We start from the raw sequence: 16965 nt of genomic DNA on the forward strand, positions 1-16965 counted from the left end.
CCAGCATGAAAATGCCCTGTGCACAAAGTGAGCTCCATGAAGGCATGGATGTTAAGGTTGGAGCAAAAGTGTGTCCTGCACAGAACCCTGAGTCTGACTCAACCCCACCAAATACCTCTGGGATGAACTGAAATACCGACTGTACCCCAAACCTCTTCAACATCATAACATCAGTGCCTGCTCTCACTACTGCTCTTATAGCTGAATGAAATCCCAACAGCCATGTTCTAAGATCTAGGGAAAAGCCTTTCCAGAAGAGTGGAGCTTATTATAACAGAATATTTGAAATCTGGAATGGGATGTTCAACAAAAACACCAGTGTAATGGTCAGGTGTCTGTCCACAGCTGCATTTTATTGACTATGTACTTGTGCTTTGCGCAATGACAGTTTAATCTAATATACCGGAATCCAATCCCGAGCTCCACTATGATTCACAGAATTACAGGCATCCAATCCAACCAAAAATCATTATAGTATTAAGTCACCCGAATGACCTGGACCTCTTGGTGGTCCAGCAGCAGGACCCTGCGCTCTCATTGCCACGGCCCGTGTTCGATTACTGGGCAGGGCGCTAACCCATCCACTGTCCCAAGCCCAGATAAAATGGGAGGGTAGTGTGAGGAAGGGCATCTCACGTAAAACCTGTGCCAAATCAAAACACGGGGACCAAATGATCCGCTGTGGCGACCCTGAACAAGGAGCAGCCGAAAGAACACCACCTGAATGACCTAGGCTTATAATTACCATCTTTAAGCTTTGCAGGTGAGAAACCAAAATAGCTACATTACAAACCGCATAAGCTGACTCAGTGTTACTCTCTATGATGGCAAACAACTCCAAGCCTACAGCTTCATCTTCTGAAGGCAAATGACTGCTGAAGGCAAATGACCCCTGAACACAAATGACCCCCGAGTGCTCAACCTGCCTTGAAAAACAGTTGATCAGGCATTTTTGCTTGGCTTGTGTCAGCAGTCTTCGAGGCCTTGGAGGCCAGGTGAAAGCAGAACGTTCCCTCTATCAGTTGTTGATGCACACCAGAGGCCTACTACAGATGGTGGGGAGCAGTTAACAGCCGTTGCTACTTAAGAGGAATACGGGGGATGGGTGGGGACATCTCCACCATGTAAAGACTTGTCTCCCTTGGCAAAACTTGCCCCTCCTTCTCACAAACAACCTTCATAGCCATGTCTTCTGCCATGCTGGGTTCTGTGTGCAGAGAATGAGCAAAGATCTGTACCTCATGATGGATCTCACTTTAAAACACAGGACAAAATTCAACGGATTATTGAGAACATAGTTATTTCCAAAAAGACTATCTTGAGTATTTTATAGATGGGAGAAGATTTCCGGACACATCTCTGTTAAATAACGTTTGTTAGAAAGTATTTTCAGTCAAGTTGCATGATCTCTGTATAAATCTCACTTTGACCTTGATCATTCGAAGGTCATGTGATCACATCACTTCCTACCTGTTGTAGGAACCTAATAACTTGAATGTAGACCAGTGAATTGTTCCAAATTCTGACATTAACATCATCTACACTTTAGCATTTGAGCCTCAGTCAATTCTTACTTTTGGTTTGAATTGGAGAAGGAACTGGTAGTTGACATGATTGACGAATAGAAAATGGTGTGTTTTTTTTCTGGCTATATGTTGGGAATTATAAGCTGTGACCTTAGTAATGTGCACCAAGTAAAGTGAAAAGAGAAGCAAAGTGAAGGCATCTTGACGTGACATCACATCCTGAACCCTGGGTTGAGGAGGTCTTTCCAACATTTGAGCAGGAATTCTGACTTCTTTGTTTTTTTCTAGTCGGAAATTGTAATGGTTCATCCAGATTGCAGTGAGAGGCTCCACTGGAATTGGAAAGTCTTGGACAATGCTGAATTGCTCCCGATTCAAATAAGAGATTCACAAAACAATACGTTTTTAAACCGTCTCCAGAAGAAAAGATTAAGTTTTAGTTCTAGAAAGGAGGTCAATGTCATGGCCGGGTAGTCCCACGCCTGCTGGGGTCGAATCACAAACTCGGTGAGGATCATTAGCTTTAAGGAGTTAATCGTCAACGCAGGAAAAACTGCCTCACGTATCCGCTTCCTATCTAAGTGTATGAATCAGACGTAGCTGTGTGTCGGGGTGTCCTTTCCCCATATCTTTTACAAAAGTAATTAGGTCTCAGGCTACACACATGTGCACTGTGAATTTATGGTGACTGCTTCAACCACCACAAAACAATCTGACTGATCAACTACAAAGGTTTATCTAGATAAACTAATAGTAATATGTGACAGATCAACAACTAAAAGTTTTTTTTATTTACACTTAAAGTAAGGAGAATTAGCTAGGATATGTTCCTATGACTCTTTCTATACACTAAGAGATGCTGTTTAAAAGTAACCAGTGTAAAAATGGTTTTTTAATTGTAACCTGAATAAAAGAATTTGTTTGGCCTAACATGTCATCAGAGGAATCGCACCCTGTGAGTCTGTGTCTCTCCAAACAACTGTTCCCAAGAGCAGATGAGTGTGTCTCGCTGAGCTTTTGTTCCAGACTTACTCAATCAGCTTCTCAAAGCACATCAAGTACATCAATACAACAGGCCCAAACACCCTCACACACACCCCTCCCCATGTCTATGTTTGTGTCACGTACTACACAGAGCTCAGGCTTCCCAACACCCAACAGCTAAACTCTTAAGGGTCTGTGGGGTAACACTTGCTGCTTACCCCCACCACCTTACCCAACACACACACACAACCCCCTTTATCACATTCAGCTGTCTAAGGAAAGCCCAAGGTGCAGCCCGTGACGACGCACAAGGCTTCTCGTCTATCTCGAACCCAGCATGTTCCTGCATCACAGTTACCAAAGCTCCCAAACAGCAGATTAGTGCAAAACCGATATCAGTAAACTAAACCATGACTCCGTCTCCAGTTTCACTCCCTGCTCGGCAAACTCCCGGAGAGAGTGTTGTGTGTTTTCTGGAGACAGAGACAGGGAGCCATAGGGAGAGGAAACAATAGAGGCGGCTGAAACAAACCCTAAGGAGTGTGTGCCCCACCCCCCGCCACACACACACACACACCCATGACCAACTCCCCATGTGAAGCCATCTGATGCATGTACTGCCTCCTTCACCTGTCAATCAGGCCTGGGGGAGGGGAGTGAATTACTACAATGTAACTCGGTATGGCTGTTACAGAGACTCTGAGTGTAAAGGCATTATATCTACTCAAGACCTGATCAAGCGAGTGGGGTTTTCTTGGGCTTTACACTGTAAAAGATCTGTTTTTTGCATGTGGCTCATTTGATGAAAGGGGTGTGACGTTATTACCCAAAGCAAAAGATGAATCGGGGACTGTGAAGAAATTTACACCACATCGCGAGTGAATTCTCAGATCTGATTGGCCGGAGAAGGCGCACGTTATTTTTGTATGAACACACAACTCAGACTGTAGCTCAGGCTGTAACAGGAAAAATTAGGTAATATTAATACGCTCATTCTAGTATAGTAACCTTTCTTTGTTTCTTTAATGTAATTTATTCAAATATGTTTTTAACAAAGAAAAACACATGACTGGCGATGCAGAGTTTTGTGTTAGGAGATGTTCATGCATGCAGCGTCAAAGTTTACACTTTCCTGTTTCTCACCTAGCAACATTTTTTGAGAGAGAGAGAGAGAGAGAGAGAGAGAGAGAAAGAGAGAGAACGTGTGTGTGTGAGAGAGAGAAGCAGTGAATGACAGTTGCTGTAATATAAGTGAGAACTGGAACTACACTATATTGCCAAAGGTTTTGGGACACCCCTCCAAATCATTGGATTCAGGTGTTGTGTTTCAGGGGTTGGGCTCGGCCCCTTAGTTCCAGTGAAAGGAACTCTTAATGCTTCAGCTTCATACCAAGACATTTTGGACAATTTCATGCTCCCTACTTTGTGGGAACAGTTTGGGGATGACCCCTTCCTGTTCCAACATGACTGCACACCAGTGCACAAAGCAAGGTCCATAAAGACATGGATGAGTGAGTTTGGTGTGGAGGAACTTGACTGGAGACTGTGAGCCAGACCTTCTCGTCCAACATCAGTGCCTGACCTCACAAATGTGCTTCTAGAGGAACGGTCAAAAATTAACACACTCCTAAACCTTGTGAAAAGCCTTCCCAGAAGAGTTGAAGCTCTTATAGCTGCAAAGGGTGGGACAACTCCGTATTACATCCATGTGCATGTGAAGGCTGATGTCCCAAAACTTTTGGCAATATAGTGTAACTTGTTTCTTAGACGTTCAACTACAAATAAACTGAATAACAAGCTAAAAATAACGAAGCAAATCGATGCAGTATACGCAGAACAACAAAGATCTTTTGTTGTGATCAAAGCAACTCAAGACTGTTCCTAAGAAACTTGGTTTGTCTGAAGGTCTTGTGATGTCTCATGGTTTCAATCGGTTTCAGCGTTATTGTGTTTGTGAGGAATGACGGCTATATGTGATGACCTGGATTCTGTTAAATTCTTCATAAAGTATACCTTTTTTTTCCAGCTTCTGCCGTGTGCGTGTGTTAATTCTACAGTGACAACAAAGATTGGTTTGGCAGATGCTACGTATAAATTGTGTAATTGTTGACATGAAGAAATTTCCTGTTAGGAGCCGTTTATCGCACAAGAGCTAGCAAGAAAGGAGATAAGGTGAAGTCTGGGCATCACAAGGCAGCTGAGACACACAGAGAAAAGCACCATCCTCTTTCTTCCACATACACAAGTTCTCAGATAGTCATGATTAGCTAGAGCTGTTTTGAGAACTGAGAGAGAGATTCCTGTCCCATCCCATACCCTTCAGGAAAACCTTAACCATTCTTGTGCCTTGTTTTCGTGCATGCTTTTTTGTTTTTATTTCACAATATCACTATGCTATGATGACTGTGTTTTACATTTCCACTTAATTTCACTGAAAGCAACATTCCGGGTGTAACAGATAATATTTCCGATCGTTGCGTACTTCCAGTGAAAAGATAAGACGTTAGCGCGATGTCCTGTTTGTTTCGGCTCGACCAGACTGATAATGGTTTGCATCGCAGATACCATGGGAAATCAAACCGGACTGAAAAGTCGGCTAACTTCCTTATCCATGTGCCAAAACTTGGATTTTGGCATTGAGCTTCAACTTGAACTCGAGTGAAAATATACTGTAAGCGAATCAAGTAAGAAAGACACTGCAGACACAGACCATTTACTTTCAGTTCGATCCACCTGCTTCACACACACACACACACACACACAGTTCTGCCAGACTACAGACAAAAATCTCTTATTACAATCAGGCGGTGGAGAGGCTGGAAGAAAAGGCGGCCCAGATGAACTGCAGCACCCAGGCAGGAGCACCTCCACCCTCCAGGGGGAAAAAGGCAAAGAAAGAAAGAGCCACCATCTGTGACTTAGTCATGGTGATGCCAACAGGGAGAGAGCTGGAGCAGCAGCAGTGTGTGAGGAGCATCGTGAATGAGGGCCTATTCAGCACATGCAGAAAGCACACCCACACACACCCACCCACACGTACACACACACACACACTCCCGACACACATAGGGCAATGAGGGGTGCTCTCAAGATGGTGAGTAGAAAAGAACGTGACCAAAAACAGAGAGACTCTTATTAAAAAAAACAAACAAAGCATCTGACAAGATGATCAACATCCATCTATCTATCTTTCTAATGTCGAAGAGGTCCGATTTAAGATCTCTCGTGACATCAAATTGGCAAGACGCTCAAAACCGAGAGCTGGAACTGGTACTGATAATCTGCAAAATATATAAAACATGACACCAAAATAAAGGTACGGTTTAAGCCTCAGGGTAAATGTATATATAAAAGTGGCTGAGAAAACCCGTACGGAAAAGCAACACCCAGTCCAGAACACTTGTTTGTGTTCAGAAAGGCTTTCCGTTAGTCATTTTACATCCTCCCTCAGTCTAATACGCAATGTGTTGACCGAGTTAGAAGATGGCTAATGCGCTCCACCCTACCTCACTACACATTGGGACCGTTCTGACTTTTCTTTATGTTGTTTAAAATACACTATTTTTAATAGCACTGGATTTTTTCAAAGCATTAAACACTATAGATTAAAAAAAAACAAACGTATATATAGAACGTCAAAAAACGTGCACGTGTAATCATTTGAGCACGACCACGACGATAAGTTACTTGCAAAGTTTGGCCACTATTTTACCCACCCCCCCCCGAGCGGACCCGCTTCAGCTTCAAATATGACTTAATTTCTAGTAAGGGATAAGAGTGAGAATGGATGCTCCCTGCTTTTTGTGGTGCATTATGGGACTTTTTTAGGGAGTGAGCTCATGTTACAGTGTATTGGTAGGATTTTACAAGAGAGAGAGAGAGAGAGGGAGAGAGAGAGAGAAAAAGAGAGAGAGAGACCTTAAAATGGCCAACTCCCTGGTCAGTTCCCTAGTGATGTAGGAAGCTGATTGAAACACAGCCTTAGCGATGCAAATAAGAAACCTGGCGCAACAAAGATTCCTGCTTTTTCACAGGATACAGGAAGTCATTTGTAGCACAATATTTCACTTACACTAACTTAATGTGTTAAGCTGCATCACACTTATCTATAACAGCTAAGGGGTCAGGACTAACTAACAGTTAAGAGGTCTAAATCCCCCACCACCGCCTCAACAGCCCGGTCAGGAGCTCAAACATTCACACATGAAAGAAAGAAAAGGTCCACTTCAAATCTGCTTGTTAAGAAAATCCTACATTTCTGTCTACACAGTAATATTAAAAGCACATGCGAGTGCTGCACTGGTCTCAGAGCTCTGTGACAGGTGGTGCACTATGCCCCTGTGATTCGACACAGAATGACCAAATGGCTTTAATTAGCACCTTCACAATAACCTGTGTGATCGCTAAAGGACAAGTGATAATTAGGGCTCTTTAGGCGACTACAATTATCCGCGGATCCAGGTATAAAAGTCGTTAATGATAGGCGTAAATGAGATACAGCTTGACAACCCAAAGGCTGGAGGGACTCACGTCGCCTAATCTCGTTCGGTGTGTGAGTGTGATGATGGACTAATGAAGTTTTGGAAAATGGTGACACGTCAAAGAGAACCCTGCTACACAAAACAAATTATCAGGACAGGTTCATTTTGACAAGATCAAGGGGGCGTGGCACATTCGGTACATGACTTGGCTAGAAAGAACTCAGCCTTGATCCTGACATCTTCACACCATCCTGTGTTTTTTTTTTTCCACCATTGCTGGTGATGCTTGAGTTCCACCCAAGTCTGATGTCTTTTTACGTCCCTGAAAGACAGGAGGGCGGGGTTTAACCCTGCTAGCCCCTTTACACCACCGGCTCTGATTAAGACATACCAAAAATGTCAGGCAACAAACCCAAAATCCTGCACTGTGCCAAGCAGACAGGCGAAACTTCCTGGTAAGAGGGTGTGTACAGTCCAGTACGCTACGCCACGGTCTTCTGGAGCATTCAAGGTCTTTTCAGGGAAGGTTTTTTTTCTTCCCCCCACAGAGTTTCAAGTCTCCCCTCCTGGCAGCTGAGAGCCCCTGTCCTGGGGGGAGATTTTAGGGCTCGTTTCACAGCTACAGTGCTGGGAAATCAAGCGTGCTCAGCTCAGACAAAGAGCGAGGAGATAGCCTGGGCGATCGGGGCCTCTTCCTGCCGAGCTACTGTCTCCTGCAAGCGGGGATGCGGAGAGTGACGGTGAAGTGTAACTGGGGAACAATGTGACAGGAGGCATTTTATAAGGCTGCCAAAAAAGAAAAAAAAAACTCCTCTATTGTTGGGCCGCCGGAACCAAACTGCTGGAGAGAATGGGCTTGTCGGCACCAGCCACCAGGAAACTGGATCACTGTGTGTAGAAAATACAGCCAGTGCAGTTCCAGTTCACAAAGACACCAACAGCGCGAGTATCGATCGTCTGTTTTGCCGAGCAAGACTCTCCTCTGCAGACAAGCACGGAGTGAGGCGAAGTTTCATGCTTCAATTCAGATGTACGTTAATAATCCAGATTATTTAGGCACTGTGTAAACAGACAAACTGAAACTGGAATAAAAGTTGAAATAAGAATTTTTAAATAATATATATTAATATATAACATTAATATATTATATATAATAATATATAACAGACTCCATGATTGTAATGATATAATTTTTTATTTACATCAATTAGATTAGGTTAGTCCATCCAGTCGTCCGGCCTATGCTGGATTACACACTGATCAGGTATAACATCCTGAGCAGTGAGAGGTGAAGTGAATAAGACTGATGATCTCCTCATCATGGCACCTGTTAGTGGGTGGGATATATTAGGCAGCAAGTCAACATTTTGTCTTCAAAGTTGTTAGAAGCAGAAAAAATGGACAAGCGTAAGGATTTGAGCGAATTTGACGAAGGGATAAACTGTGATGGCTAGACCACTGGATCAGAGCATCTCCAAAACTGCAGCTCTTGTGGGGTGTTCCCGGTCTGCAGTGGTCAGTATCTATCAAGGGAGGAACAGTGGTGAACCGGTGACAGGGTCATGGGTAGTCAAGGCCCATTGATGCACGTGGGGAGTGAAGGCTGGCCCGTGTGATCCGATCCAACAGACGTGCTACTATTGCTCAAATAGCTGAAGTTAATGCTGGTTCTGATAGAAAGGGGTCAGAATACACAGTGCATGAAGGGGACCAACACAATATTAGGGCCATAATGTTATTCCTGATTGGTGTAAGAGGAATAAAATACTTCAGGCTACTTGAATTAAAACAAAGCAATGTCAAGCTTAATATTAAAAATGTAAATGTAAAGATGATCATGCATTACATAGACTTACTACACTGAATGATGATAACTGAACAGACAAAAAAAACATGAGTGTTTTATTTGCTGCTGCAGAGAGCAGACCAGATTATTCTAACACCTAGGAGAAGTGAAAGATGCAGATTATTACTCCCAAAAACTATAGATCAATCATAGAAGTAGTAATTTGGCGGTTCAAAATTTTAGGTCAAACCTCAGAATCTTCCTTAAGTCTGGTTTTCGGAGTTTACTGCTATCATGAAGTGGTCAGTTGATCAGTTAATCACCATCCAGGTAAGCTTCCTCCATCAAAACACACACGTGGATGTGCGTGCTTTTTACTGACATGGCTACGCCATTTTTATCAGAACTGAGACACGAATAAGGCGGTAATTTATTGGCTATGCTGATGTGCTAGAGGGTTCATTCTTAGCGCATATTAATGTGCGACACAAAGAGATTTACGTGACGCATCACTGTGAGGTATGTGCTTTGATGAAAAAGACATTAATAATGTACAAGGAAAGGTAACCATTTCTTCTTGGTCTTTTCAGCCGGGTGTTAAAAGCTTAATTGGGATAAGGTCAACCAATCAGTCCAATATAGAAGCAATTTACAAGCTTTTCTGAAGGAATATTGTTAACCAGTAAAGCTGTGTGCCACATTAAAACCCAATTAGCAAGCAAATTGGACGCTAGCTCATCACATCTTCATATTTAATGTTTAAACACCTTTTTTTCTTATATACTGTTTACGCATCATGAGCCGGCACATTGCCAAAAAATGTGTAAATTCATGTATTGAGAGGTTTTATACCACAGCACTCCTGAATTCTTCTCTGGCGATGGAAAAGAATGATATTTATAGCTGCTGTAACATAAGTGACAACAGAGATGAACTTTCTAAGACATTACACGTAACAATAAATGAATAAAGAGTATGAAACAATTATTTTAGACTGTTGCTATAGGGGCAAGTAGAATAAACACTAAATAAATAAATAACAGTGGTAGCAGTATCTCCACTAAACACCAGGATATAGTGCATTATACTGTCTTTGAGTACATTCCTATAACAGCACACCTCAAAATGTTTTATTCCTTAAATATTCTTCAGCCCCAAATATAAATGCACTCTAGTGCTGTATGACCTTCAAACCATTTAATTTCAATAAAAAGACACTGGATAGTGGGTGAGGAGACTGGATGGGTGAGGAGAGCAGGTAAGGATGCTGGGCAAGGACAGCAGGTAAGGATGCTGGGTGGGTGAGGACAGTGAGAGTGGGTGAAGACAGTGGATATGGTCACTGGATGGGTGAGGACAGTGGGTAAAGACACTGTGAGTGGGTGAGGACAGCGGGTGGGTGAGGACAGTGAGTGGGTGAGGATTCTGGGTGAGGACAGTAAGTGGGTGAGGATTCTGGGTGAGGACAGTGAGTGGGTGAGGATTCTGGGTGAGGACAGTGAGTGGGTGAGGATTCTGGGTGAGGACAGTGAGTGGGTGAGGATTCTGGGTGAGGACAGTGAGTGGGTGAGGATTCTGGGTGAGGACAGTGAGTGGGTGAGGATTCTGGGTGAGGACAGTGAGTGGGTGAGGACAGCGGGCGGGTGAGGACAGTGTGAGTGGATGAGAACAGTAAGTTGGGGTAGGATTCTGGGTGAGGATTCTGGGTGAGGACAGTAAGTGGGTGAGAACAGTGTGAATGGGCGAAGACAGTGTGAGTGGGTGAGGATTCTGGGTGAGGACAGTGTGAGTGGGTGAGGATTCTGGGTGAGGACAGTGTGAGTGGGTGAGGATTCTGGGTGAGGACAGTGTGAGTGGGTGAGGATTCTGGGTGAGGACAGTGTGAGTGGGTGAGGATTCTGGGTGAGGACAGTGTGAGTGGGTGAGGATTCTGGGTGAGGACAGTGTGAGTGGGTGAGGATTCTGGGTGAGGACAGTGTGAGTGGGCGAGGACAGTGTGAGTGGGTGAGGACAGTGAGAGTGGGCGAAGACAGTGAGTGGGTGAGGATTCTGGGTGAGGACAGTGTGAGTGGGTGAGGACAGTGAGAGTGGGCGAAGACAGTGGGTATGGTCACTGGGTGGGTGAGGACAGTGGGTAAAGACACTGTGAGCAGGTGAGGACAGCGTGAGTGGATGAGAACAGTAAGCGGGTGAGGACGCTGGACACTGATTAGCCACACGGCTCATATCTGAATACTGCTTTGTGTCTGTTAGAGCGGTTAGTCTGTTTATCAGTATGTGCTGAAAGCAAAGTACTGCTCTGTCTGCCTTCTAACAGATATGTGATTATACACCAAGACTAAAACCACACACACACACGCTACAGTTTAACGCACAGCGCACACACACCCGGCTCAAAGAATCACCCCTAAAGCTAGGACACAACTAAAGAGTGGCATGGAGTGCTGGAAAATAAACACACACAGTGAGCTAAGCAAAGCAACAAGACATCATACCCATGTCATGCCTTTATTACTGAAGGCCTGAAAGTGTGTTCCAGGCTTCAAATAAAAGAGAAAAATCATGTGTAGAAATTGTGCGTCACAACTCACTCCAAACTCGCTTCTTGCACCACAGCTTCGAACATTCACGGCCATAGAGTACAAGTTTACACATTCACGCCACATTTCTCATCCCACACCAGCGCCTTTGCCACTGATAAACCTGGCATTATGAAACACGCACCATGCGCAACACAACTTCCTTGAAGCTTGTTTACACTTCCTTTAAACCAGTATAGCTAGTACCTTAAACAGGCTTTCCTTTCCAGAAAAACCTGTAATCGTGGCACAAGATCAAAAAGGGTTTCACGTTGCCTCAGAGACTTTACATTTCCCTAATGCTCGATGTATAAAGCACGCTCCAGCCCTCGTTAACAGGCAGCACCTCCCGACTCAATGGCGGGGATTACCACTGTTATGTCCAGCGACATGAAAAGACCCTTAACGACGATAAATGACCTGAACTCGACATCTTAATCAAGGCTCAGAATAGACTTCTCGCAACAGGAACTAAGCTGATAGGTTACAGGAAGGACAGCTGGACAGGATTTAGCTAGTGTGATGAGGTTTTACAACTGTTACTGAGACAAATTCCACATAATGCTCGCTTTTTTGTGAATACCAGCAACAATTTTTCCAATTAAACAGCTTGTTAGCTACAACCACTGGAGATCTCCCACTGTAGCGTTAAATACAATAATAATAAAAACGATTGTCTGGAACGTTGTATGTCAAGATTTTTCGCTTTATTTTTCTTTTTGCTCACACTGGGAAAATTCGGTCAATATTTCCCACAACTGCACTTTACACGCTGTATTCATATCATCATCCTCATACATCATTCATACTGTATCTGTATCCTGTACATTTATTTTATAGATTTCTGTACATAGTTCCCTACCAGAAGTTAAACTCAATTTTCACTTTAATCCCATTCCAAGTCTATTTTAATTCTATTTTCAGAATAATCTTTTTTTTTAAAAGCATTTCATTTCACTTTTACTTCCAGCGCCCCCGCAAGTAGCAGCCTTTCCAGCATTACTGCCCAGGTTTGTGGATACTGCTGTTTCCCATTGAGATGAATAAAGTATCTGTCTGTCTATCTATCTGTCTGTCTGTCTGTCTGTCTGTCTGTCTGTCTGTCTATCTATCTATCTATATGTCTATCTGTCTATCTATGTCCATCCATCTATCTATCTATCTATCTATATCTATCTATCTGTCTATCTATCTATCTATCCATCTGTCCATCTATCTATCTATCTATCTATCTATCTATCTATCTATCTATCTAGCTATCTATCTAGCTATCTATCTAGCTATCTATCTAGCTATCTATCTAGCTATCTATCTAGCTATCTATGACTCTGTCTCTGTCCATCTATCTATCTATGTCCATCTATCTATGTCCATCTATCTATCTATCTATCTATCTATCCATCCATCTATCTATGTCCATCTGTCCATCTATCTATCTATCTATCTATGACTCTGTCCATCTGTCCATCTATCTATCTAGCTATCTATCTAGCTATCTATGACTCTGTCTCTGTCCATCTATCTATCTATGTCCATCTATCTATGTCCATCTGTCCATCTATCTATCTATCTATCTATCTATCTATCTATCTATCTATGACTATCTGTCCATCTGTCCATCTATCTATCTATCTATGACTATCTGTCCATCTGTCCATCTATCTGTCCATCCATCTATCTATGTCCATCTGTCCATCTATCTATCTATCTATGACTATCTGTCCATCTATCTATCTATCTATCTATCTATCTATCTATCTATCTATCTATCTATCTATGTCCATCCATCTATCTATGTCCATCCATCCATCTATCTATGTCTATCTATCTATCTATGTCCATCCATCCATGTCTGTCTATATGTCTGTCTAAGACTATCTATCTATCTATCTATCTATCTATCTATCTATCTATCTATCTATCTATCTCCATCCATCTATGTCTATCTATCTATCTGTCTGTCTATGTCCATCTATCTATCTATGTCCATCTATCTATCTGTCTGTCTATGTCCATCTATCTATCTATGTCCATCTATCTATCTGTCTGTCTATGTCCATCTATCTATCTATGTCCATCTATCTATCTATCTATCTATCTATCTATCTATCTATCTATGTCCATCCATCTATCTATCTATGTCCATCTATCTATCTATGTCCATCTATCTATCTATGTCCATCTATCTATCTATCTATCTATCTATCTATCTATCTATCTATCTATCTATCTATCTGTGTCCATCCATCCATCTATCTATCTATATGTCTATGTCTGTCTATCTATCTATGTCTGTCTGTCTTACATCGTTCAGCTTTAATCTAATGAACATCAGGATTTGATCAGGGATTGAAATTTTGCTCCATAGTAAATGTGTGTGGTTAAGATGCATGCACAAACGAACGTTCAGGAAAGACTGCAGCTTTTTAACTCTATATATAGTATGGATAAAAATGTCAATGTCACCAGAGAGCAGGTTTTTTACAGCGTTATTTCTCTGAATAAACTCCAAAATTCAGCAACCTTTGCTTCACTTCCCTTCAAACACCACAGTTACTTCAATATCACTTCCCTAACTGAGGTGGTTTGCAGTAAAGATGCTGATTTTGAGTCAGGGAGCCCTCCACAAATCCATTCCCCGAGTCCATAAACATGACGTATGAAAGGGCGTACTCGAGTCACGGTTTGGAAAGAATACTACAAACGTGAAACAAAGTAAACCTGCAACTGTTGAAAGAACATGCTTTCTACTATAAAACAAGTGCAGAATCGGTCCTGGGTGTGTTCTCTGGTACTCTGACTCAGTGAGAAAACACCCTGAATCTCATCTTCATCAGTTCCCATCACAAAACCATAGCAAGTTTCTGATCCCAAAATAGGTTGGCATGGAACTTCTCACTGGTCTGGTTTGTTGATAACGCATGTAATCACGTTAAACCATTTTAGCGCCGAGATCAGGGATCAGTTTAATGAAACTCCGGTGGTGTGAGATACTCGTTTCATGCTGATCTTGCAACTTATATTTTGTAATCCATTCACCTTCAGTAATCATGTCTGCTGCCTGTCAGATATGTCATATTTATGAGCCTGAATGGCACTGTGACATCGCAATTATGACACGGGAACTCGTGAGCCGAGTTGGGGGGGGGTCGTGTCAATAACGAAACGTCACAATATGACCGAGATGTACATGATCATTATGCCAGTCCATCATTGTAGGACACGACGCACACACTCATTCACACACAGGGGCACAGGTATACTAATCCATATACGAGAATGTTTTGTGAAGACAGAGGAAACCCAGTGAGAACACACCCACAAAAAAACCAAAAAAAAAACCAACTCTAAACAGACAGTAACCACGGGTCGAACCAGGCAATCTGGAGCTGTGCTTATCTCTTATCTACTTTGATCCAACACAAAGATCCCTCGAAACAACAAGACAGGGCCGAGGACAAGTCCCGACATCTTCATCTGACCCAAATGCATACAGCACAGACAAGAAAGATGCTCTGGCTGTATAAAAAAAATGAAATCACCAAAAAAGCACAAAGTACAGCGCAGGACGGCTTTAAATCCGCTTTGTGTCCTCCTTGTGAGAGGTTTCCTGGGGACTCAGCGTGTGATGTGTAAAGCTTCAACGCTCTCTTTTTAACAACAAAGCGATGCCAAGTGTGTTTCACACCTCTGGGGGGTGGAAAAAAGTGGGGGGGTCGAGTGATACATCCAAGACGCTGTTTTTTTTGGCAAGCGTACTACCAAATAGTAAAACTTGTAGCACATGCTACCGTCAGCAAAATTGCAAAACAGCACTTTTCGAATACATGAGTCAGATTCAGCCTGAAGCACTCAGTCTCTGTTCTAAATGACTCACGAACAATGAGGCTTGGCTGATGACTAGCAATAAACTCATCCTGAACTTGGCTTTAAACGTTTTAGAAAAGAAAGAAAGAAAGAAAGAAAGAAAGAAAGAAAGAAAGAAAGAAAGAAAGAAAGGGAAGTGACTAGACAAGCTAGAGATGGAGAGAAAAGTTGAATTATAAGGCGTATAACTTTATGAGAACAACATATAGATGTGTACTGGCAATCAGGTACACATCTGAACACTTTATAAATGTGAGTTTATTATTATTATTATTATTATTATTATTATTAAGCAAGAATAAGGTTCATTCAGGCTCACGTAAACCTCAGGCACTTTATCTGATCTCATTTAAAAGATTGTGAGCAGATAAACAAGGTCACAACAAGTTCAAACACTAAAACAATAATAATCATCATAATAATAATACTTTCTACTCTCGTTGAAAACAAGCATTTAATACACCTTTTAAAAACACCATCATCATCATCATCATCACCAACAACTCGGACTTATCCAAATAGTTATGACGTCACATGTGTTTTGAATGTTCGTTGGCCAAGCTAGTTTTGTTTGTTTGTCGATAAATAAAACGAAGAACAAACACAAAGGGCGAACTTTCTGATCCGATTTGGACTCTCCAAAACAAAACGCTCCAATTTTAAACACACAAGAGTTTGAGTATAAAGTGTTTAAAGAGAAAGAGAGAGAGCACAAAGCTAGGGTTATAAGGGTTAGGGTTAGGTGCGCGTGAGACAATAGTTGCGACAGTTGGGTCGTTTTCAGACTCTTCAGAAGAAAGCAACAGGGCGTTGAAACGAATGTATTAGACATAGATTTGAGTCTAGTCAGTGACTCTTTACCTCGATTTCAAAGTCTGGTAAGTTGAACGCCGTCCTGAAGAGTGAGCAGAAGTGCGCTATGGCGGGGACTTCCCACCAAGACTGGATCTCCTCCACAGAAACAGTACATCCCTGGGACATTTTTATATATATATATCACTCCGAAAACCGATTCGAGTATTTCTCACATGAAGTGTGGCTCGTTGACGAAACTATCCGAGTTCCTCTCTTCCCTTCTCCTTTCCTTTTTGCCATAGGACTTTCTTTAACTGAACAGCAAAACTTGCTCAGTTGCCATCGCGACCCAGTGGACTTAGTACTACAATCTGTTTCAATCACGATTTCACAACAAGGAGAACAGATGGGGCTGGGACGTACCATTATTCAACCACACACGGGGGGAGGACGCGAACCAAAACAAAGTAGACGCGGAATGAAACGGAGGGTGTTTTTACGAAATGGTCATTCTGGCACAACAACAGACGATCTGAAATGACAACTAAATCAAAGTTTTGAGGAAACTCCCAAACGACGTATAATCGACAGTTCTTTATTTTTTCCGTGGGAACCGCCTACGCGCTAAGATGGTGCGACCCCATTTAAAGGGAAACGCACGCGCCGTTTGGGCTGGAGTTGTGCGCGTGAGGGTGCGCGGCGTTGCCGTAGCTGGGAATTACGATAACATCAAAACAATAGATAAATAAGACACTCAGCGTTTATCATCTCTTATCACAATCCCACACAACTTTTTTTTTTTTTAAATATAATGTTAATCAGTGTTATATTATTAATAAAGTACCGTGCCAATTAGGCAGAATCATCACTCAGCACTGTTTACCAAAAATAATAAAACAGCACAGATTATAAAACATGCAAAGAGCTAGACTTTTACTTCAATGAAA

At 42.3% G+C, this 16965-nt stretch overlaps 1 protein-coding gene across 1 annotated transcript in view; it reads right to left on the minus strand.

Moving 5' to 3' along the window:
* The window catches only part of LOC131357627 (chromatin remodeling regulator CECR2), a 36267-nt gene extending 19856 nt beyond the window's left edge, over window positions 1-16411 (minus strand). The window contains exon 1 of the mRNA XM_058396764.1: window positions 16085-16411. Within this exon, the coding sequence (XP_058252747.1) occupies window positions 16085-16204 (120 nt within the window). The 5' untranslated portion in view covers window positions 16205-16411. The remainder of the gene's footprint in view (window positions 1-16084) is intronic.
* Between the last annotated feature and the right edge of the window lie 554 nt (window positions 16412-16965).

Source organism: Hemibagrus wyckioides, linkage group LG08 (assembly GCF_019097595.1).
Source record: "Hemibagrus wyckioides isolate EC202008001 linkage group LG08, SWU_Hwy_1.0, whole genome shotgun sequence".
NCBI classification, from domain to species: domain Eukaryota; kingdom Metazoa; phylum Chordata; class Actinopteri; order Siluriformes; family Bagridae; genus Hemibagrus; species Hemibagrus wyckioides.